Raw genomic sequence first — 23,227 nt, forward strand, 5'->3', positions numbered from 1 at the left:
CTGTTTCTTCCTTTGCTGTGATGCATCTATTAGTTGCAGCTGTATTGATATCAGTATTTTCTTTTGCTAATGCATTCACCAGAAATGACTTCCCTCCTAACTTCTTGTTTGGTGCTGGAACTTCAGCTTATCAGGTTTCAACTCAATTACATATATTTTCCTTCTAAAGCTAATTTTGCATTAATTTTTGGTATTTTTGATGATGTGAAAGGTAGAAGGTGCAGCAGATGAAGATGGCAGGAAGCCAAGCATATGGGATACCTTTGCACATGCTGGAAATGGTGATCTTTCTCATTTATTTTCTATTATATTACACTTATTCATGCTGTGAAGTCATAGACATTGAAACTCTTCATTTCAATTAAATTTACAGCAGGACAATTTGAGGGAAATGGCGACGTTGCATGCGATCAATATCACAAATATAAGGTCAGTAGAAATGGAATGAAGCAAATCTCTTATGTTTGACATATCAAAAGACTGGTTTACGTAGGATTTCATTTCTTGCAGGATGATGTCAAACTCATGGCGAAAATGGGCTTAGATGCCTATAGATTTTCCATATCATGGTCGAGACTTATTCCAGGTATGATAGTTTGTTGTATATGATCATGGAGTAAGAGAAGTAATTATTCTAGCTTCTCGAATCAACTTTTTGTTATTGTTATACCAGATGGGAAAGGGCCTATAAATTCGAAGGGACTGCAGTATTACAACAACCTTATCAACGAGTTAACAAGCCAAGGTTCTTTTGCAAACTAGATTTACATTGTAAAGTTCAATTGCAGATTGTGGAAAATATCGGTTTGCTCAAATTATGTTACGCTATAGTGCCTCTATAGCTACTAATTGACAACCCTTTGTTCTAAATAGAGTATTGCAGAACTAAGAATTTGTTCAAATTCTGACCCGCTAGCTTTAACTACTATTGACAATATTCAATTCAGTTAATTTCCACCTTCATTTGTAGGAATCCAACCACATGTTACATTGCATCATTGGGATCTACCACAAGCACTGTACGATGAATATGAAGGATGGGTTAGTCGAAGAATTGTGTATGGTTCCCAAACTATATTCAACACAAAATAAGAAAAACAGTCTTTCTATAACTAATATTTGTATATTTATTTTATGCTATATTGCAGAAAAGACTTCACAGCATATGCAGATGTATGCTTCAAAGAGTTTGGAGATAGAGTTAAATATTGGACCACAGTGAATGAGGCGAATGAGGGTGCATCCGGGGGCTATGGTTTCGGACTTTCACCACTTCAAAGGTGTACTCTTCTCTCTCTATATAGTTGCTCCGATGGCAATTCTTCAACCGAACCATATTTGGTAGCGCATCATATGTTGTTAGCACATGCATCAGCTGCGAGATTGTATAGGAAGAAGTATCAGGTAAACCAATATATGAGACATACACCATTTTGCTTTGTCAATCATCTAAGTGTGTGTTTGGGAAACTTAAAAATCATGATGGAAAATCATAGTGGTACAAAAGCTACACACACCAGCTTCTCAAAATCACAGTGAAAAAGGCCTTAAACGTGCAGCAGTGGTGGCCTAGTGTGTTACCAAACATAGGCTAAAGCTTTTTGCATTTAGGTCATGATTATTCTCGATATTATGTAAGATGATAGTTATGTAATCATTTTTCACTATGATAATGAACGTATCTTTTGTTTAATAATGCAACCTGTGGTACTTGCAGGTCAAGCAACAAGGTTTTATTGGGTTTAATCTCCTTATTTATGGTGTTATTCCACTAACAAATACTAGTGAGGACATAATTGCCACTAAGAGCTCAAGACTTCAATATTGGGTGGTAAGCAACAAAATGCATGTGATATCTATCTCTACTTCTAAAATCACACATGTGATTGGTTCTACTTTGTATAGTATATAAAAATTAAAAAACTCTTTCCATAAACATTCCACGCTAAGATTATTTTACCGATTTAGTATGAACAATTATTTCTTTATACAATAATGAATTACAAGACTTGATTTTTTTTCTCTGCATTTTTGTGATAGGTTTCTGAATCCCTTAATGTTTGGAGAATATCCTAGCACCATGAAAAAGAATGTTGGCTCAAGACTTCCTTTATTCACAAGTAGAGAATCAAGTCTGGTTAAGGGTTCATTAGACTTTCTTGGAGTCAATTTTTACATCTCATTTTATATTAAGAACAACCCTGGCAGCCTGCTTAAAAAGAATAGAGACTACATAGCAGATATGGCCGTGGAGTTTAAGCGTATGATTATTTCTCTGTCATTTACCACAGTAATTTTGATTGCGAAACCAACTCGATGTTGAAATTGAACAAGTAACATACACATGCATGTCTCTTTATTATATGATGAAATCACATCCATAAATTTATTGATTGCGATAATTTCTCTAATGAACATGTTTTTTCACCACTTCGTATGCCGCAGCACGAGATTTACTGAAATTGTTTTTTCTTCAACTTTGAGGATCTTTAATCTATTAATGTTTTTTTTACATGATTGTAGCCTACTCTGGAAATGGTACATTTACAGAAGAGGTAAAACTAGAATATGATCATTGTTGTTACTTTTATTCCACTTACTAGCCTGATTTGCTTGTTTAGTTTCCAGTTACACCATGGATTTTGCAAGGGATGCTTCATTCATTGAAGAACAATTTTGGCAATTTTCCCATTTACATTCACGAAAATGGTACGCCTTCCTTTATATGGCAACAATACCGATAGACACAATGTCCCTCCTGATCCTTGATTTTATTCGTTCATATTTTTCATACCTGGGTTGTACCATTTTTCGACACACTTTCGTATTTTCTACTAGTGGTAAGTTTTTTTTTTTTGCTAATCAGATAGAAAAGTTATGATACCAGAGGCAAGATTGTCATTTCTTTTCTTTGTTAATCTTGAAGTTGTGATTCTTCATTATTTCTTGAGTTTTAAGTTTTGGATACCAATTAGGTTTAGCCTTTAAAATATCTGGTACAACCTAAGTGTGTTTCTACTTGTACTTATATCAATAACATAAAAATCTTGATGGTTTATGATGAATATTTGAACTTCTCAGGTCAACAAACACGTAGGAATTCATCATTAGATGACTGGCCAAGAGTGTGGTATATGCATGAATACATAGGGGGCATGCTTGATATGTTGAGGTACATCTATACTCTCTTGTTTCTGTTCTATTCTATTTCTAATGAATGCATACATTGTAGAAATCAAATATTTATCATTTTTTTCTTGAATTCTAATGAAATGGTTTTTACGGTCACATTGATAGGAATGGACTGAATATTAGAGGTTACTTTGTATGGGCCTTTTTAGATGTATTTGAATTACTGAATGGATATGAAGGAAGTTTTGGTCTTTATTACGTACATTTTGAAGATCCAACCTTGAGGAGACAACCTAAACTTTCTGCTGTGTGGTACTCAAATTTTCTAAACAATAGATCTATGAACTTAAAGATCACCATGAAAACTGAGGATAATTCATCTGTACTTGCCAACACTCCCTTAATTCATATTGCCGCGTAAAGTAATTAGTTCTGTGTCAAGTAGCCTCCTCTCTTTCTTTTCTTGGTAATAATTTGGTTCTTTGTGTGACCATGTGAGAGAAAGTTGTATGGATTATATAAATATATGTTGGTATATTATATTCCTGATAAAACTTGTGTATAAAGATATGTCTGATAGAAATATTTACAGTCTTAAATATTGCTAAGTCTGCATCACTTTTGATATTCTAATGTTATATGGCTTAGCAGGCTCTCAAAATTAATGTTCGAGTAGTTCTAATTGTGATAGTGATCTGCACTTTTAGGCATTTTTTTGAAATAAAGGATTAGTTAGGAGTGAGTATAGTTCTGCTTTGTCTTGTTGCATTAGTCTTTTTTGGGTTACAGTTGTATTAGTCTTCTAAATTCAAGGGTACAAAGAGACAGAGAAAAAATTTATACGAATATTTTATTTCAATTCCATAGAAGAAAATGGCTGCTTTATAAGCCTTTGCAAAGTATTCTTTTAGTGTATTAAGGGCATGTTTGGATAGAGGATTATGAGGATAAGACTGTTTATAGGAGATAATAAAATGTTTTTAAAAAAATGAATTGAGTGTGATTGAAATGTAATATGATCGTCTTATTCTTTTAAATACTACTAAAAAATAAATTTATTCTTGTGTGCGAAGGAGATTTAGGAGGAGAAAAAATAAATTTAATCTTGTGTGCGAAGGAGATTTAGGCTTTGTTTAAGAGTTTGGAGGAGAAGAGAGTGGAGGGTTTTGGAATATAGAAAGAATTGGGTGAAAAGAATAAAAAGATTTTGGGTAGGAGGGTTTGATTTATTCATAACACCAAAAACCTTATAAAATGGAAGAACTTAAAAAATATAGTGAAGGAAGGTTTTGGAGGGCTTACATAAATTTTCCAAATATCTTTTAGGATGTTATACTATTTTGACAATTAAAAATTTAATAATGATAATCACTCTTTTATCATTCTAAAAAAAATCATTTTTTAAAAAAATGTCAAATATTTTTTTAGATTTTTTAAACTTTTTCGTTTTCGGAAGCCTTCACCCCCTCCTCTCCAAACTCTCAAACATAATCTTAAAGTATCTATGTTTAATGATGATGATAGCAACAAGATACTTAGTATCTATGTTCAACTATCATGATAAAAACAAGTTACTTAAGAATTGAGAATTGTTTCTCCCACTCTAAATGATATAGAAGTATCTATCATATGGAAATTCGAAAATGCTCTTGAAAATTTGGAAGTGCATTTTCGGACGTTCTAACTGAGACTCACCTCTTTTTTTTTTCTTTCAAAATTTAGTCGAAAAATATATCTATGGACCCACCTCATCAATGAATTTTTTAATTTAACAACTCACTGACAAATTGAGATGTATATTTCCAAATTTATGAAGCGGAAATTTGAAAACATGTCACATTAGCATGTCACTTACAATTTCAAAAGTGCTTTTCCGAAATTGTCAAGCGGGAGTTTTAATAAACAACATTTTGCATGTTCTTCTTCCTCGTGATGAAACACCCATTTTTTCTCTAAAATTTTAAAAAACATCCTTCAACTCTCAATTAAGTTTTGCAATCCAACACTTCATTCTTGTGTTTCATCACATCAACACGAGTAACAGAAGTTGCAATTTAAGGTAACGTTCATGTATTTCATTCCTCATTGCTCATATTAATTTGGTATTTGAGCTGAAAAAAGTTACGCTGCGTCCAAAAATTTCGTTTTTTAGTTAGAGGTCATTCGAAAGTCTATTTTCAGAATAGTTCATCGTTCAATTTGGTAATGTTTTCATAAATATTTTTTGTTATTGTTTGCCTTATATATGACACACCTTGATATTGTTTCCAAACCTATTGTGTATGGGGATGTTAAACTCGTTGATGTCAAAGTATTAGATGTTGGCAACCAATTTACAAACGAACACGAGTTTAATGTTTGTGCTCATATGCTCCAATGGTCGGAACGGAAGCATCCAAATTGGGATTCAACATTCTAATAAGAATGTATGATCATGGTTCTGATAGAAGACTTGCATTTGTGATACTGAAATGCGAAAAAGTGACAAGTACACAACTCTTCTCCAGAAGTTGAAAAGAGACGACACAGATTCGAGAAAATGTGATTGTCCTTTTAAGTTGTGTGAATATCTTTTGCCAAGTAATAAATGGAGATTTAGTATGATTTGTGGAACACATAATCATGACATGTGTCACAAGTTAGCCGATCATCCCATTACACGTCGTTTTATGCCTGAAAAGAAGGAAATTGTTTCTAACATGACATTGAATATGGTACAGCTCTGAAACATACTTGCAACTTTAAAATATAAAAGACCCAAATGATCATTTGCGATTGTCCAATATTGAGATAGCTAGTTCGATGTCTCGTGTTTTTCATCCTCAGGTAAACTTTCCTCTTTATCATCGAGAATGTCTTCATCTTCTTTTGATGGAGGGTCCTCTCTCGTCGTTGATGAATCTTTCTATTATCACGTCTAAAACATCAAAATCAATACCTTTTCCTGACTTTTGGGACAAGGTGTCAGATTTCACAACCAATGAAATTTTTAATGCTTAGATACCTTATTGTGTGTTTATGTAGTAGATCTTGTTGTGAAAAACGATGTCAAGAACAAAGTATAATAGGAATTAGGGAAGATAAGAATAACACAAGAATTAGTTATAACTGCTATTCTTTTACTTTCTCTTAAAACAAAATTACAAGTTTACAAGAATAACAAATAACTTCTCTCACCCTAAATTAGGATTTGCAGCTTAGCAAGATGAGAGACTAGTATGCTATTTATAATAAAACCTAACATACTAACTAATGAGCTTTTTCCACAAGGCCCATTACACAAGCCAACTTAATAAACAAGCTAACTTAACAAATTAGGGTTTAAACACTAAAACCTAATTTAACATGCTAACAACCCTAGCATCTTCGACACAAGCATGTGAACAATCTTCGACTTCATGCTTAATCCTGTTGAACCAAGAAACTACCCTTCGGCCATACTAGAGTTCAATCTAATATCCCACAAATCTTATGCTTGAAATTAGGGGTGTTCAAAACCAAACCAACCCAATAGAAGACGGCAAACCAAACCAAACCAAACCGAAACCGCAAAAAACCACATTTGTTTCGGATTAGTTTGGGTCATCTTTTAACAAAACCGCACGGTTCGGTTCGGTTTGCGGTTTGTATTTTGTAAACCGAATCAAACCGCATTATGTTACAACCTAACTTTTACTTAACTCACATCCAACCCAAACTTAAATATATAATACCTTAACCTTATGATTACGAACAATTTTCTCATCCTTACACATGATTTTAGTCCTCATCTTCTCAAATCTCTAATAGCATTATCGCGTATTCTTTACCACATACATCTTCCCTCTTTTTCTATAATCTTTACTATCTTATATTCTTTCCTTTTTACCTTCTCGTTTTTACGCAAATATTCTCTATTTCAGTTTCGTTTTTATCGCACATATTCTTCTCTAATCTCTCAACTATTTTGTTTTTTCTTTTTCACCTTCACTAATCTCTCGTCTCTTCTATATTTTTTTTCATTCTAATAATTTTTATATTGTTTTATACTATTATTTTATGTTTATTATTCCATTTTTGTTTAATTTAATTTTTACAAATTAAATAGAAAGTTGTTGTCTAAATATGACGAGTTTTGTTATTTGACAGTGTTTGAATGTCTAAATACAAAGTTATGTTGTCATCTATATGTATATGTATGGTTCAATAAAATATTTGTAAAAAATCAAACCAACCGAATCGAATCAAACCGCATTAGTTTGGTTTGGTTTGGTTCAGATTTTTTTTAAAACCCAACCGAACCAAACCAAACCGCACGATTTTTTCTCTTGCGGTTCGGATGATTTTTTTCGTCAAAACCGCCCAAACCGCACCGCGAACACCCCTACTTGAAATACTTTATGAATAAACAACCTTTAAATTTAATTTGGAGTGGAGTTTCCACATTGATATCACCGAAATTATAGATTATAGATAAATTTAATTTGGGAGTGAAGTTTCCACATTGATATCACCGAAACAAACGCATCCCTATTACTAGAAACTTCTTCGATCCCATTTCACTTTCTCACTCACTCTATCAATGGCTTCCATCACCAACCTTTCTTCTACACAACTTCTCTCTTTCCACCGTTCCCCCTCTTTTCATCCCCGAAATACCCCTACCCTTTCATTCAATTTACACCCCAACTCCTCTTCAAACCTCCGCCCAATTTCCCTCAAACCCTATACATCGCTGGTGGCCATGGCAGTGAAAAACCTCAGCGACACCGAATTGGTGACAGTGACTCCGGAAAACTACGGATCCACCGAAAAATCGCCTCAGGTAGCAGGAGTTTTTGCTTTGTATGACAAGGACGGTGAGCTTCATTTCATCGGTTTGTCGCTTCACATTGCTGCCTCTATTTCGGCGCGCCGGAAAAAGATTCCAGATCTTTGTGATTCCGTTAAGGTAAGATTCTCAGTGAAGGACTCTGGGTTTTGAATTGAACTGTGTGACGAATTTTCATTGTTGAATTGTTTGGTGTAGGTTGGGTTAGTGGATGGACCTGACATGGAAGCTCTAACCCAAGCATGGAAGTCATGGATTAAAGAATACGTAGTAACCAAAGGCAATTATCCACCTGGTAATCAACCCGGAAAATCCATTTGGAAAAGACGACCTAAGAAGAAGCCTCGATCAATACCTCGTCGTCACGCGCCAGATGATGTATCGAATGAGAAAGCAATTTAATATTTAAGCTATTTCTATTTTATCTGTTTTATTTAATCATGTTTTGGATTTAAGGTCCAATAAGGTTTCTTTGTTTTCGGTAAAATTTGAATTTGAAGTTTTCTTTGTTCCGGTGGATTCTAGTTTATGTGACAGGTTTTGCGTTTGCAACGAGCGCAACCTCGTGTTTGCACTTGCAATCCTATTTTTTATTCTAGGTTTATGGGATAGGTTTTGCGCTTGCCACCTCGTGTTTTATTCTAGGTTTGTGTTTGCAATCTTATTTTTTATTTTAGGTTTAGCGTTTGTTATTTTCTATGACTTCCGACTAAGTCACTTGAAGAGCTTGTCGACAAGTTGGTTAAAGAGAACAAAGTAGTTGGTTGCATTCATCAAGGTATCAAGAACCGCGCCACGACGCCTGTTATGTGGATTCTCACTAAAGGTGATAGGTATTCTCGAAAAGGAGATTATAACTATGGATGTGTGGATGAAGATTATAACTACGGATTGAGGGAGATATTCCCTCAGATATTTTTGAATGGTGAACTTGTTGGTGGTTGTGATGTATTGTCCTCCATGCATGAGAAAGGTGAAGTGGCTGGTTTGTTCAAAACATAAGTGACTGTGCTGTGTACAAGTGAACTTGCATTTTTAGGCATTCTTTTGAAATGAGAAACTAGCTAGCTAGGAGTAGAATGTGTGGAACATTAAGGGAAGGGGAAATACTGGTCATGTCTTGTTATGTCTTGTTGTATTGATTTTTAACCAGTGGCTTTTTCAATGTCTATATTTTATTTCAACCATAGTAGAAAATGCTTTTTTTTCTTCTTCTTTCATATGTGCTGTATATTTGTCTTTTACAGCCTTTGTAAAATATTTTTCTAGTGCGCTTAGGGTATCTATGGGCATGGATCAAACCCTTGAGTACAGAGATTTTTTTAAGGATTCTCCTAGTTGAACCCTCTTCATATTGCCAAGATTAATTTGGTAACAACCCTTTATCTTTTTTTTTTTTTATCATATGTGTTGTACATTTGTCTTTTACAGCCTTTGTAAAATATTTTTCTAGTGCACTCAAGGTATCTATGGCCAAGGATCAAACCCTTGAATACTGAATTTTATTTAAGGATTCTCCTAGTTGAACCCTCTTCATATTGCCAAGGTTAATTTGGTAACAACACTTAAATTCTGTATTTTAAAAATCAAACCGAACTGGCCGGTAAGACCGGAAACCGGAGGAGTCATCGGTCTAGTCTGATTGTTGGATCGGGTATGCTATTGAATCGGTGAGAACCGGCGGTTCAAATGCATGTTATTTTTTTTTCCGCAAAAAATAACGCCGTTTTCATGATTTTTTTTAATAAATATAATTAAAATATAATTAGACTTTATTCAAATTTAATTTGAAACAATGTAAGAAAAATAAAAGTGATGTTAAAGTGGTGTAGAAGAGATGAATAGAAAGCACAAAATAATAAAGTCTTTTTTTGGAGGAAAAGGTTATGTGTTGAATTACATAAAGCTGAAAACTACTACAAAATATATAGAGCCAAACAATAAGTTTGCTTATTAGAGTGAAAATAAAATCCAAAATAAATCTATTCTAAATAGTAGATATCACTAACTTTGGTCTACTCTTACTATCTTAACACACAATAATCTAATCATTATAGCAACAACAAGTAAAGTAAAGTAAAGTAAAGTAACAACAACAAGCAAAGTAACAACAAGTAAAGTAATTGATATGTTACAAAAATATCAATTTCTAACACTTCTCCTTGTTATTTTTCTTGAATACTCCATACATTGATTCAATTCTTCAAACTTTTTCTTGAAAAGAGTTTTGGCCATTATATGTGCAATTTGATTTTCTGAATTGCAATGCTCCAAACGGGTTTCCTTTGTCTACAAGATGCCATATTTGATTTTTCTCCATCATCTTCATCTCCTCCTGAAAGACAACTTTTCATCCCTTAACATTAGCAGCTTCAGCATACCGTGTAGGCTCTAGTGTAGCTATATTGCACCTGACATAAATATCATCTAAGGTTTTAGTACCTCGGGTTGGAAAATCAGCATCACTATCATAATTTTCTCCTCCGTCTTCTGAATTTTGATCCTCCAAACTATCTTCCATAGGCAACATCTTACTTGAACCTTCAGCTTGATTTTTCTCCCAATTCCATTTAGAGAACTCATCAAATTTCACATCTCCCCTAACCAAAAAATTTTTGGTCTCCAAAATATAAATTCGATACGCTTTGGAGTTACCGTTGTACCCCAAAAATATACCGATCATAGACTTTGTTTCTAATATATCTCTTTTCACATTCGGAACATGGACGTAGCACACACTTTCAAATATCTTTAAATGTTGAACAAACGACTTTCTTTTATAGCATGCTTCAAAGGGTATTTTTTCCTTCAAGGCTTTGGTAGGCAACAAATTCAGCAAGTACACTGAGGTGTTGACAGCCTCAACCCAAAAGATTTTAGGAATATCTTTCTCAAAAAGCAAACATCGAGCCATCTCCATGACTGTCCTGTTCTTCCTTTCACTCACTCCATTTTGTTGAGGAGTGTAAGGAACAGTAAATTGATGTTGGATTCCAGCTTGCTCACAAAAAGTTTTAAATTCTCCTGCTGTATACTCAGTACCATTATCAGACCTGGGCTTTTTATTTTGACAATCAGCCTCTATTTCAACCATAAGTTTGAAACTCTGAAATGCAGCAAACACATTTGACTTCTGCCTTAGAAAAAATACCCAACTCATCCTTGTAAAATCATCAATAAATAGCAGAAAATACTTGTTGCCATTTAGAGATGTCGTTGGCATCAGACCACACACATCAGTGTGTATTAGCTGTAACTTTTCAGAAGCCCTCCATGTTGACGTAGCAGGGGATGATAATTTACTTTGTTTTCCAAATTGACATACATCACAAATGTCAACAACATCATCAATGACTGGTAAATTTTCAACAAAATCATGAGAACGCATTTGTTTTAAGGTTGAGTAACTAAAGTGACCCAACCTTTTATACCACAAGGAGGAATCACGAACAGTACTTGGAAATGCATGCATGGTTATTTGCTTCCATTCTACTGAAAAGCTTTTACCTCTCATTTCAACCGCCATTAACTTAGATCCAAAAGGATCTACAATAGTGCATCTCATGTCTTTGAAATGCAATGAATAGTTCTTTTCCATCATTTGTCCCACACTTAAAAGACTTTGATTTATTTCAGGTACAAATAAAACATCAGAAATGTATTTGATACCCGAGGGAGTTTCAACAGCTACAACACCTTTTCTTTTGACATCAACATGTTCTCCATTTCTATAGTAACTTTAGAGTATAAGGACTTATCAAGTTTCTTAAAAATGTCAACATTATGAGTCATGTGATTGGTGCACCCATTATCTATTAGCCATGTTTATTTCCTACTATTGACTTAATAGCAAGAAGCCATGAATAATTGATCCTCTTGTTGATGGTGTTCAACAACTTGGGCTTGCAGTCCCTGCTGGTTTGCTTTGTTTTTGCAAACCTTCTCCACATGATCCTTGTGAGTGATGATTATATTTAGAATTTGAATGTAAAGGATAAACATCTGAAATTATGATATTGTGAAATTTTAAAATTTTGTAGGTGTTGTGATATTTTTTTAGAGACTGAGTCATCCGATTTGACCGATTTAATAAATATATAGTATTGCAATAGAGATTGGTTTATTCAGCCGAGTTATCCGATTTAATCTGGTTTACTCATGCAGTTTGATAAGTGACCTAGTGGTTCAACTAATAAACCTGTGACCCAATACCGTCCGGTTTTTAAAACACTGCTTTAATTCCTAAATAATATTTTTACACTACAAACCTAAACAGTATTTTGTAACAATATTAACATTACCAAGGTTAATTTAGCAAAATCAATTTGTCCTAATTTGTCTGTCGTTTTACATCTTCAAAGAAGTTTTCATTTTTTTTTCTTTCATTTATACCTTTATCTCTTTTTATTAAACATTTTTACTTTTAAATAATCAAATGTTTATTTAAAAGAGGAAATGAAATGCATAATTGTACTTTATACACAGTTTTTTTTATTTCTCATCCACATATTGTTCAGATTTTTGTTCTTTAAAGAGCTTTAACTTCTCAGTATTTAGTCACATGCTTGATATATGTTCTAAAAACACAAGACTAATAACTAATGTTGACAAACTCTTCCTTTGCTGTGATGCATCTGTTAGTTGCAGCTATATTGATATCAGTAGTTTCTTTTGCTAATGCATTCACCAGAAGCGACTTCCCTCCTAACTTCTTGTTTGGTGATGGAACTTCAGCTTATCAGGTTTCAACTCAATTACATATATTTTCCTTCTAAAGCTAATTTTGTATTAATTTTTGGTATTTTTGATGATGTGGAAGGTCGAAGGTGCATGATAGGAAGATTTTCCTACCAAGATCTATTGAACTAGGGTAGGGGTGGACATGAAAACATCATCCGACCGAATCCGTTACAGTCCGAGTGTTTTTCAAGGTGTTGGATAGGGTCGGTTCGGGTCGTCGGGTCGTCGGGTGGTTTAAAGGGGTTGGGACGGTTTACTTAGGTCGGTTACGGTTTGCATTCTTGAACCCATCGGTATCCGAATCCGACCGACATCAATAATAAGCTTATGGGCCTTCTATGCCAATCCAGTATAAGTCCAATTGCAACCAGCCCATTAAACCAAATTCAAACAATATAAATCCTTCTATCTTCTAACCCTAATCCTAAATCTCCTTCCTCAAATCTCACCGCCGCTTGCATTCCTATGTCTCCTTCATTGTTACTGTTTTTTATGTTCTGAATCCCCAGCTTTTGCCATCTTATTGTGTTAGTGGGTTTCGTCTCACCAGTGGGTTTCTATGTGATTTTTACTCTTTTGTGATTTATGGGTAGTGTTTGTTTGAGTTTAAGATCTATGTATTTCTTGTTTATCGTTCTTATAATAATATGATTAATGATTTATGACTTATGTTTCATAGAACTTATGGTGGATATTGATGAGAATCATATTTAAGAATAATAATATTTCCTTGTTGTTGATTATGTTGTATTTTTATTAATAATATTTCTTTGTTTGAAAGGTATGATATGTTGTGGTTTGTTAATTTCATAGATGTATTCTATTAGAGTTTGATTTGTTTCACTAACATGTGTTTTGTGATCTTTTTATAGCCACCCCTGTCATCTTCATACTCTTGAGGAGGTTAGTTTATTTTATCCCATTTCTCTAAAGAATCACATCTTACTTAACTTTTTCAATTTTTTGTTTGCTGCAACATTGTATGTCTTTGATTTAAGTTTAGGTTTACATTTAAGTAATTTTTTATCTGAGGTTTCAACTAAGTGATTTTTGACTATATTTTTTGGAATTGTTTTGATTTATGAATCCAGTGAAGAAATACTCAAAACACCACATGTCCTTGGTTGAAAAAGCTTCTGGAAAGGAGATTCAGATCTGCACTCTAATGGTTCACTGCACAACTCTAATGCATCAAGAAAGGTTGTATCTTTTAAACCTTAAATAATGCATTATATATGTTGTTTCGAGTTACACATTTGTTTTTGTTGTTAGATCTATGAGTTTCAAGCAACACATTTGTTTTTGCTGTCTTATTTATCTATTATTTCATGCTAGAAGTCCTTCTGTTTGCTCTTGTTAAGTGTTTTCTCTTGTTAAGTGTTAGTAACATGTATTTTTGGTTTCAGCATTAATGGAGTTTCAAAGGTAATTGGAGCAAAAAGTAAGTTTTTGAGATGTTGAGTTTAGAATTAATTGTTAAATGATTTTAAACAATGGAGCTCTGGATGTTTGAATTTGAAACTAACTCTGAATTTGAAACAAACTCGGTTTTGTAGAGTTTCACAAGATTTATGATTCTAAGATACTCCTTTGGGAGTTTTGGAGAGGTATGATACTATATTTAGTTGAGTTGTTTCTATAAAATTAATTCATAGATTTGTTTATCAAACTTTTTGATTTTCTGAATATTTTCTAATAACAGTTTTATTTTTTTAATGTAGGATTTTGTTGTGTATGGATTATTATAGCATAATAAAGGAGAAATAGCCTACAGGAAATTGCTTTGTCTTGTGTCTCCTTCAAGTCCATTAAATATCAACATAGGAATTGAAGAGATAAAGATTGAAAATATTATAATCAAGAAATAGAAATAAGTTTGCTCCAACTATGAAGAAAGCATCAACATTTACATAGCACAGCACAGGATATGAAAATATGGACAATTAACATAAATTGAGTAATCTGAATAGATGGACATTTGGACCTTTTTTTTATGTTTTTAAAATTTTTTTAATAATTTTAAGAAATAATAAAATTAACAAGATATTTATTTTTTTATTAAAATTTGAGTTCGAATAATTCAATTTCCTAATTTCAGAATGGATATAAAAAAAGATTCTAATTTAAGTTGGGCCAAAGTTTTACCTGGCCCAGTTATCATAAATCTGCAAAAAAATAAATATAAAATAACTTAGATTTTTAATTTGGGCTTAAAAGATTATATGGCCCAATTTCATTCTTAACCGAATAAAACCGACATGGTTAACCGATCCGAACTAAACCGGATCCGACTGAACTGAAAGGCCTAACGGTCGGAAATTGGGCCTAAGCTTCTCACCCGAGGGTTGGTCCGGTTCTAGGTTTTGGGCCCGAATCCGAACCGAACCGACCGGTTGTCCACCCCTAAACTAGGGTTTCTAAAATAAAAGGGAAAGAACAATAAAATTGACTAAATAAAATAAAGGAAACTAAAAGACTTTTTCATTTTTTTTTGATTGATTCTAAATGTCTCTATGAGACTACATTATATAACATTCTTAATGGATACTAATAATATAAAAGCCCATACACTACTAAAAGCCCAATAATAATAACAATAATACTAATAATAGTACTACTAAATAATACTATTATACCCTCTATCATTGCCGCGGGGTCCACTTGAACCTTGTCCTCAAGGTTCTAAAAATAGAAGAAGATAGGAAACTAAATTCGGACCATATCCTTGATTCACCAGTAACAATACTAATTTCATGTTACTCACAACTAAAGTGGTACCACATGGCAATTCCTTGTTGAAATATTATTTTGGCATATCATGTGTACGCGGCAAAAACTAGAATAAAACAAAAGGATGGTTGGAGTTTTTTTTTTTTTGAGAGATAAAGGGGCACGTGGCAACTTCTACTTCTAATTAGTAGAATAAATGTCACAAGGATTGTGCTTTTTTTCAATGGCTTAGATTTGTGAAAATAGCTACACTTTTTTTTTACGTGACAGGACACAGAACCACTCACTTTTAATCACATCAATTCCTTCCCATTTTTCCAACTCAAATAATCAATCTATTTTTTTTTGATGCTTTCTTAATACCACCAGTACCTAATTCAATCAGGTAGAGGCCAAAGACAAAGGATGCATATTGTATAGGAGTAGTTGGAGGGCAGACTGGACCGAAACAGTTTGCTGGCTTCAATGCTGGAACAGATGCAGAAAGAGTTAATGTATACATCCCAATGAAATAAATAGCAGAAAAAAACAACAATAGTCCAGTATTGCCCCCCAGTAAGAATCAACTAGAACAGCTCCAATGAGTGGTGAAAGATAACAAGTGCCTTTCCAAGTGGTGACATTTCTTGCAGCAGATACATTTCCTTGATGTAATTTGCGGGTGAGATAAGTAACAATATTTTTTGCAATGCCATAGTATGCTAACCGTTCGCCGCACTCGTTGCCTAAGATAAATAGACAAGCTTTCCAATTGCCTATATTCTGCTTGAGTACAGGTTTCCCTTTAAAATCAACAGAATTAGGCAAAGCAAAGTAATTATGCTCGAAAATACATTGCTTCGGCTGCGGATGAGACATGAGACAAAACGATTGAATCCCGTTATCGTCAACCACAACAACCTCACCAGGGAATACTTTCCTCTCATAATGAGCTTCAAACAAATCAAGAGCACACGTCTCAGAAGCAAAAACAACAGCACCATTACTTATCCTCCCCATAACCATAGGTCGAAACCCGAAAGGATCTCTCACAGCAACAAGCTTATCCTCAGTAACAAACACAACAGAATAAGTCCCTTCAAACTTCTCACATGCATCAACAGTTCTCAATATAAAAGGTCTATGTTTTGAAGTAGAAATCAAATGAAGAACAATTTCAGTATCATAAGTATTGTTAAAAATTGAACCTGTTTCTTCCAGCTTAGCTCTCAAAGTGCGATAGTTAACCAAATTACCATTATGGGCAACCCCAACAGAACCAAAATGGTACCCAACAACGAAAGGTTGAATGTTTTTCAGCATGTATTGTCCAGCAGTGGAATAACGAACATGACCAATCGCTAAGCTTCCGGGTAACTGATCGAGCTTAGATTCGTTGAAGACGTCGGAAACAAGACCAACGCCGATGATGGATTGAAGGAGGTTGTTATTCACGGTGACGATTCCTGCGCCTTCTTGACCACGGTGTTGGAGATACCCTCTAAGTGCTTGTTCCGAAAGTCCTGTTGCTAAATACTGCAATCCAATTGAGGACAATGAAGGAGCAGTGTTTGTACTTGCACCAATAGCCTCAAAAATCAAAATTGAATGATAAGACATAATGTCCCTACCACTCTCGCTGCAAATCACAGGGTGCTTCACGTTCCGACAATTACATACATCCTTCACAGCATGAACAACCGCTGCAACATACTTTTCTAAACCATAAGCAACAAATATATCAGAATCAGCAGACTTTGAACCATCATAATCTATTCCCATCATAATCATAATAGTGTTCAAACAAAATAAGGGAAAAGTTTGCAGGGATATTTCAACGAACACATTGTGGGCAACATGTGAGCTTGATTCACTTGTTTCAATACACAAAAACTCAAAACCATTTTGATCAGGTGGTTTCGGATGTGGTGCTTCGGGTGGATGTTAGAATCCGAGTATCGACATCAGCGGTGCTAAGGGCGATTTCGCCTCTTTTAACATAACGAAAGACGATAGAGAATGGGGAAATTTGATGGTTGAATTAGTGTCTGGAGGTTTTGGCGGAATCATGAAATCAACAACGTCGTGAAAATCCAAGAAGTTGGAAAATTGTTTGGCCATAGGAATTATCACGGATACAGAAGATATGATTTCACCACAGGGTGGAGAAGCTTTGGAGAAGGACGGATGAATTTCTTTGTGCTTAACAGTGGGGGAAAGCTTCAGAACTCTTAGGTCACCATCAATTGCAGGAACTTGTTCGACCGTAAAATATTCAAGAAAAGCAATTTCATCTGTAGATTTCATCGATTCCAGATTTTGGTCCACATCTTCTTCCTCTTCGCCATCTTCTATGAAATGATTTTGTCTGTGGTTAACTTCAACAGTAGGAGTTGGTTCAATAATCATATATGGCTCCTCCTCCTCTTCTATTTCCTCATCTAAATCCATGAAAAAATGTCTCCATTTAGGTTTAAAATGCCAAAAAAATATTTCTGTGAAAGTATTCCAAGACATTGATGGATGAGGTTTAATCCTCCATAGCCACCATTTAAGAGCACAACCTCTCATTGCCATTGCAACTACCTTCATTTTCTGCTCATCCTCTGCAATATTGTTGACTCTAAAATACTTTTCAATTGAAAAGATCCACCAAGATGATTCTTCTACTCCATAAAAATTACGCCAGAACCCCATTTAGCAGGAATGAGATCGAAATGAAAGCACCAATTGATAGGAAGATTTTCCTACCAAGATCTATTGAACTAGGGTTTCTAAAATAAAAGGGAAAGAACAATAAAATTGACTAAATAAAATAAAGGAAACTAAAAGACTTTTTCATTTTTTTTTGATTGATTCTAAATGTCTCTATGAGACTACATTATATAACATTCTTAATGGATACTAATAATATAAAAGCCCATACACTACTAAAAGCCCAATAATAATAACAATAATACTAATAATAGTACTACTAAATAATACTATTATAGCCTCTATCAGTGCAGCAAATGAAGATGGCAGGAAGCCAAGCATATGGGATACCTTTGCACATGCTGGCAATGGTGCTCTTTCTCATTTATTTTCTATTATATTACACTTATTCATGCTGTGGAGTCATAGACATTGAAACTCTTCATTTCAATTAAATTTGCAGCAGGACAATTCGAGGGAAATGGCGACATTGCATGCGATCAATATCACAAATATAAGGTCAGTAGATATGGAATTACCGAAAATCTCTCATGTTTGACAAATTAAAAGACTGGTTTATATATGGTTTCATTTCTTGCAGGATGATGTCAAACTCATGGTGAAAATGGGTTTAGATGCCTATAGATTTTCCATATCATGGTCAAGACTTATTCCACGTATGATAGATTGTTGCATCATAGTCAAGACTAATTTCTAAAATAATGTCAAGAGCTGATTGTACTTTGTTTGAATCTTTAATTTTGTAGCTTCTTGAATCAACTGTTTATCATTCTTCTGACCTTGATCTCATTTTATACCAGATGGAAAAGGGCCTGTAAATCCAAAGGGACTGCAGTATTACAACAACCTTATCAACGAATTAACAAGCCAAGGTTCTTTTGCAAACTAGATTTACATTGTAAAGTTCAATTGCAGATTGTGGAAAATATCGGTTTGTTCAAATTTTGTTACACTATAGTGCTATAGAGCCTCTATAGCTACTGATCGACAAAAAATTGAGTATTGCAGAACTAAGAATTTGCTCGAATTCTGATCCGCTAGTTGCTATAACTACTATTTGACAACACTCACTTCAATTAATTTCCACCTTCATTTGTAGGAATCCAACCACATGTTACATTGCATCATTTGGATCTACCACAAGCACTTGAAGATGAATATGAAGGATGGGTTAGTCGAAGAATTGTGTATGGTTCCCAAACTATATTCAACGCAAAATAAGAAAAGCAATCTTTCATTCTTTCTATAATTAGTATTCGTATATTTATTTTATGCCATATTGCAGAAAAGACTTCACAGCATATGCTGATGTATGCTTCAAAGAGTTTGGAGATAGAGTTAAATATTGGACCACAGTGAATGAGGCGAATGGGGGTGCACAAGGGGGCTATGGTTTTGGATTTTTACCGCCTCAACGGTGTACTCTTCCCTCTATATATAATTGCTCCAAAGGCAATTCTTCAACTGAGCCATATTTGGCAGCGCACCATATGTTGTTAGCACACGCATCAGCTGCGAGATTGTATAGGAAAAAGTATCAGGTAAACCAATATATCAGACATACACCATTTTGCTTTGTGTGTTTAGGAAACTTAAAAATCACAGCGGAAAATCATGCTGGGACAGAAGCTACACATACCAGGTGAAAAAGACCTTAAATGCTACAACGGTGGCCCACCGTGTTACCAAACATAGCCTAAAGCTTTTCACATTTAGTTCATGATTATTCTTGATATTTATTGTTAGATGAAAGTTATGATATCATTTTTCACTATGATAATCAAAGTATCTTTTGTTTAATAATGCAGCCTATGGTACTTGCAGGTCAAGCAACAAGGTTTTATTGGGATTAATCTCCTTGTTTTAGGTGTGATTCCACTAACAAATACTAGTGAGGACATAATTGCCACTCATAGAGCTCAAGATTTCTATATTGGGTGGTAAGCAACAAAATGAATGTGATATCTATCTCTACTTCTAAAATTACTCATACGATTGGTTCTAATTTGTTTAGTATATAAAAATTAAAAAACTCTTTCCATTAAAATTCCACACTAAGTTTATTTTACAAATTTAGTACGAACAACTATTTCTTTATACAAGACTTGATTTTTTTTCTCTGCATTTTTCGTGACAGGTTTCTGAATCCCTTAATATTTGGAGAATATCCTAGCACTATGAAAAAAAATGTTGGATCAAGGCTTCCTATCTTCACAAGTAGGGAATCAGATTTGGTTAAGGGCTCAATAGACTTTCTTGGAGCCAACTTTTATAGCTCATTTTATATTAAGAACAACCCTGGCAGCCTAAAGAAAAAGAATAGAGATTACATAGAAGATATGGCCGTGGAAGTTAAGCGTATGATTATTTCTCTGATAGGCTAAATCAATGTTTGGTATCCTCTTTGTTCCAACTTTGAGGATCTTTAATCTATTAATATTTTTTTTAACATGATTGTAGGCTACTCTAGAAATGGTACATTTGCAGATGAGGTAAAACTAGAATATGAACATTGTGGTTACTTTTATTTTTCGAGCATTAAAGCTTCAACCTATTCCACTTACTAGCTGATTTGTTTGTTTAGATTCCAGTTACACCCTGGATTTTGCAAGGGATGCTTCATTCATTGAAGAATGATTATGGCGATTTTCCCATTTACATTCACGAAAATGGTATGCCTTCCTTTCTAAGGCAACAATACCGATAAACACAATGTCCCTCCTGGTCCTTTTATCTTAGTCAATTAGTGGAATAGCAATTCCTTCATATTTTGCATACCTTGGTTGTACGATTTTTCGACACACTTTCATATTCTAATAACATCAAAATCTTGATGGTTTTTGATGAATATTTGAACTTCTCAGGTCAACTAACAGGTAGGAATTCATCTTTAGATGATTGGCCAAGAGTGTGGTATATGCATGAATACGTAGGGGGAATGCTTGATATGTTGAGGTACCTCTATTTTTTACTTTCAATTAACGACTTCACATAGAGTTTTTGATATTCTTAACATGATCTTCGTTCCCAATATTCTTGAATTCTAACGGAGTGGTTTTTATGGTCACGTTGATAGGAATGGACTAAATATTAGAGGTTATTTTGTATGGGCCTTTTTAGATGTATTTGAATTACTGAATGGATTCGAACGGAGTTTTGGTCTATATTATGTACATTTCGAAGATCCATCCTTGAGGAGACAACCTAAACTTTCTGCTGTATGGTACTCAAATTTTCTAAACAATAGACCTGTGGACTCAAAGATCACCATGAAAACCGAGGAGAATTCATCTGTACTCGCCAACAGTCCCTTAGTTCATATTGCCACTTAAAGTAATTAGGTCTAGTTCAAGTATATAGCCTTCTGTGTCTTTTTCCTTGTTAACATTTTGGTTCTTTGTGTCCATGTGAGAGAAAGTTGCATGACTAATGGTTTGTAAACTTGTGTATATGAAGATATGTTTGTATATTATATGTCTGATAGAAATATATGCAGTTTTCAATATTGCTAAGTCTGCATCACTTTTGGTCTTCTAATGTTATATGGCCTAGCATGCTCTCAAAATCATTGTTCACTAGTCTAATGTTATATAGCCAATGTATGAATGAAGCTCAAATGCCAGCATTCTTCTCTTAAGCTCTACTTATTAAGACTCACAACACAGTAGCATTAATATGAAAGTCAATATGCTATGCTTAACAAGCAAAAGGTCGTAACAAATACTATTGTGAACACTTCAAACGGATCAAACATAAAAAAGGATATGTGTTCAAGTTACATGGAAATGAGCAGGTTCTTAGCTGAAGAGAAAGCTCTCATAATATGCATAAGAATCAAAGACATGTAGTTGTAGATGCCCATGACACTAAAAGCTTTGCAAAGGAGGTTAATGATCTCTGCTCACCCAGTTAGAATGACGTGGAACATTTGAAGTCTCTTCTTGACTCCATTAGTAAGCCTTATGGAACTAGATCATTAGATCATTAATAACTATCGATAAGTGTTCGCGCACTTTGTCCTTTACAGATTGTAGTACTATACCTTAGAATGCATGAATTTTTTACTTTGGTTACTAGTCTTATGTCATTTGACTCCACATATTAATAGGAAACACATGTTTGACCTCAATTGCATATGAGGTGTTACCTCTGTTTCACTGTCAAAGTAACGAAAAACGTCATAAAAAGTGTGCCACTTTACCTATTGGTTTTAACTCAACCGAAAAAAAAAGTTAAACTTATAGTGGATTCGATCTCCAACAACTGTTTAACAACTGCTTGATCATTTTATTTAAAGACGCTATTATACCTTTTAGTTATTAGAATAATCGAGAGGATATATATATATATATATATATATATATATATATATATATATATATATATATATATTCTTTGTTTTATTATTAAACAATTATACAAAATTGTTTTATTTTACATTGTTTTTCGTTTTAATTTATAAGTAAAAATATTTGACAAATTTTAAATTTGATTCATCATACTGTCACCGAAGATCAAATGTTGGATCATTGTTTTATTGAACTTTGGTGAAGAACAAATATTAGATATTGTATGCATTTATTTCTGATATTAAATAAAAAAATGTTAGATAAATAAGATAAATATTCAATTACATGATAAGAGATAAAACCAATCTTGAGCCAAAAATAAAATTCTGCTCTTACAATTCATCATAGAGGTCTTTTTCAAGCTTCTTTAAATTTTAGGGTTAATATCTGTTTTCACCTCTGCCATATGGGATTGGTTTGAAAAACCCTCCTGAACTACCAACCACCAAGCCAACTACTTCTGTTGTTTACATTCTGCACCAAATATATATATATATATATATATATATATATATATATATATATATATATATTACAGTATTTCAATTAAACCCTAAAACCGCTTTATACTCAACCATCTTCTTTCAAATCAAGTGTAAACAACAGAAGCAAGTTAAAATTGTTGACATCTTTTGGTCTCCACTCAGTTCGACCCCTCACAATCTCCGCATCATCTTCCAGTCGAAGAAAGTGTTTGCATTCAACAAATCCATTGTTAGCATCAGTTACATCAGTCAAGGACTCAAGTATGTTGTTCCTCCCACATTCCTTC

The 23,227-nt window shown here is 33.8% G+C and overlaps 3 protein-coding genes and 2 pseudogenes across 3 annotated transcripts in view; 4 read left to right on the forward strand and 1 right to left on the reverse strand.

Annotated features, from left to right (window-relative positions):
* LOC131601340 (beta-glucosidase 11-like) lies at positions 1 to 3,750 on the forward strand (annotated as a pseudogene).
* On the forward strand, positions 113 to 21,618 carry LOC131601342 (beta-glucosidase 11-like). The gene is made up of 13 exons (XM_058873122.1): positions 113 to 134; positions 18,400 to 18,456; positions 18,549 to 18,604; positions 18,687 to 18,762; positions 18,907 to 18,978; positions 19,206 to 19,293; positions 19,392 to 19,647; positions 19,931 to 20,046; positions 20,244 to 20,464; positions 20,567 to 20,598; positions 20,691 to 20,778; positions 20,971 to 21,061; positions 21,183 to 21,618. Exons 4-13 carry the CDS (start codon positions 18,702 to 18,704, stop codon positions 21,436 to 21,438), a joined length of 1,281 nt encoding a protein of 426 aa, XP_058729105.1. The 5' UTR covers positions 113 to 134; positions 18,400 to 18,456; positions 18,549 to 18,604; positions 18,687 to 18,701; the 3' UTR covers positions 21,439 to 21,618.
* On the forward strand, positions 7,569 to 9,129 carry LOC131601343 (bifunctional monothiol glutaredoxin-S16, chloroplastic-like; annotated as a pseudogene).
* The window catches only part of LOC131601339 (beta-glucosidase 11-like), a 16,596-nt gene continuing 5,800 nt past the window's right edge, over positions 12,432 to 23,227 (forward strand). Inside the window, exon 1 of the mRNA XM_058873119.1 lies at positions 12,432 to 12,684. Coding sequence (XP_058729102.1) covers positions 12,544 to 12,684 — 141 coding nt within the window. The 5' untranslated portion in view covers positions 12,432 to 12,543. The remainder of the gene's footprint in view (positions 12,685 to 23,227) is intronic.
* Positions 15,902 to 17,173, reverse strand: LOC131601447 (amidophosphoribosyltransferase, chloroplastic-like). The gene has a single exon (XM_058873257.1). The coding sequence runs from the start codon at positions 17,171 to 17,173 to the stop codon at positions 15,902 to 15,904; it is 1,272 nt and encodes a 423-aa protein (XP_058729240.1).

The sequence above is a fragment of the Vicia villosa genome, linkage group LG5 (genome assembly GCF_029867415.1).
Source record: "Vicia villosa cultivar HV-30 ecotype Madison, WI linkage group LG5, Vvil1.0, whole genome shotgun sequence".
Lineage (NCBI taxonomy): Eukaryota > Viridiplantae > Streptophyta > Magnoliopsida > Fabales > Fabaceae > Vicia > Vicia villosa.

Coding starts and splice junctions, on each gene's coding strand:
- LOC131601342 (XM_058873122.1), top strand. CDS start 18,702: ATGGTGAAAATGGGTTTAGATGCCTATAGATTTTCCATATCATGGTCA. Junction 18,979..19,205: donor CAACGAATTAACAAGCCAAG/GTTCTTTTGCAA, acceptor CTTCATTTGTAG/GAATCCAACCACATGTTACA. Junction 19,294..19,391: donor TGGGTTAGTCGAAGAATTGT/GTATGGTTCCCA, acceptor GCCATATTGCAG/AAAAGACTTCACAGCATATG.
- LOC131601447 (XM_058873257.1), bottom strand. CDS start 17,173: ATGGGAATAGATTATGATGGTTCAAAGTCTGCTGATTCTGATATATTT.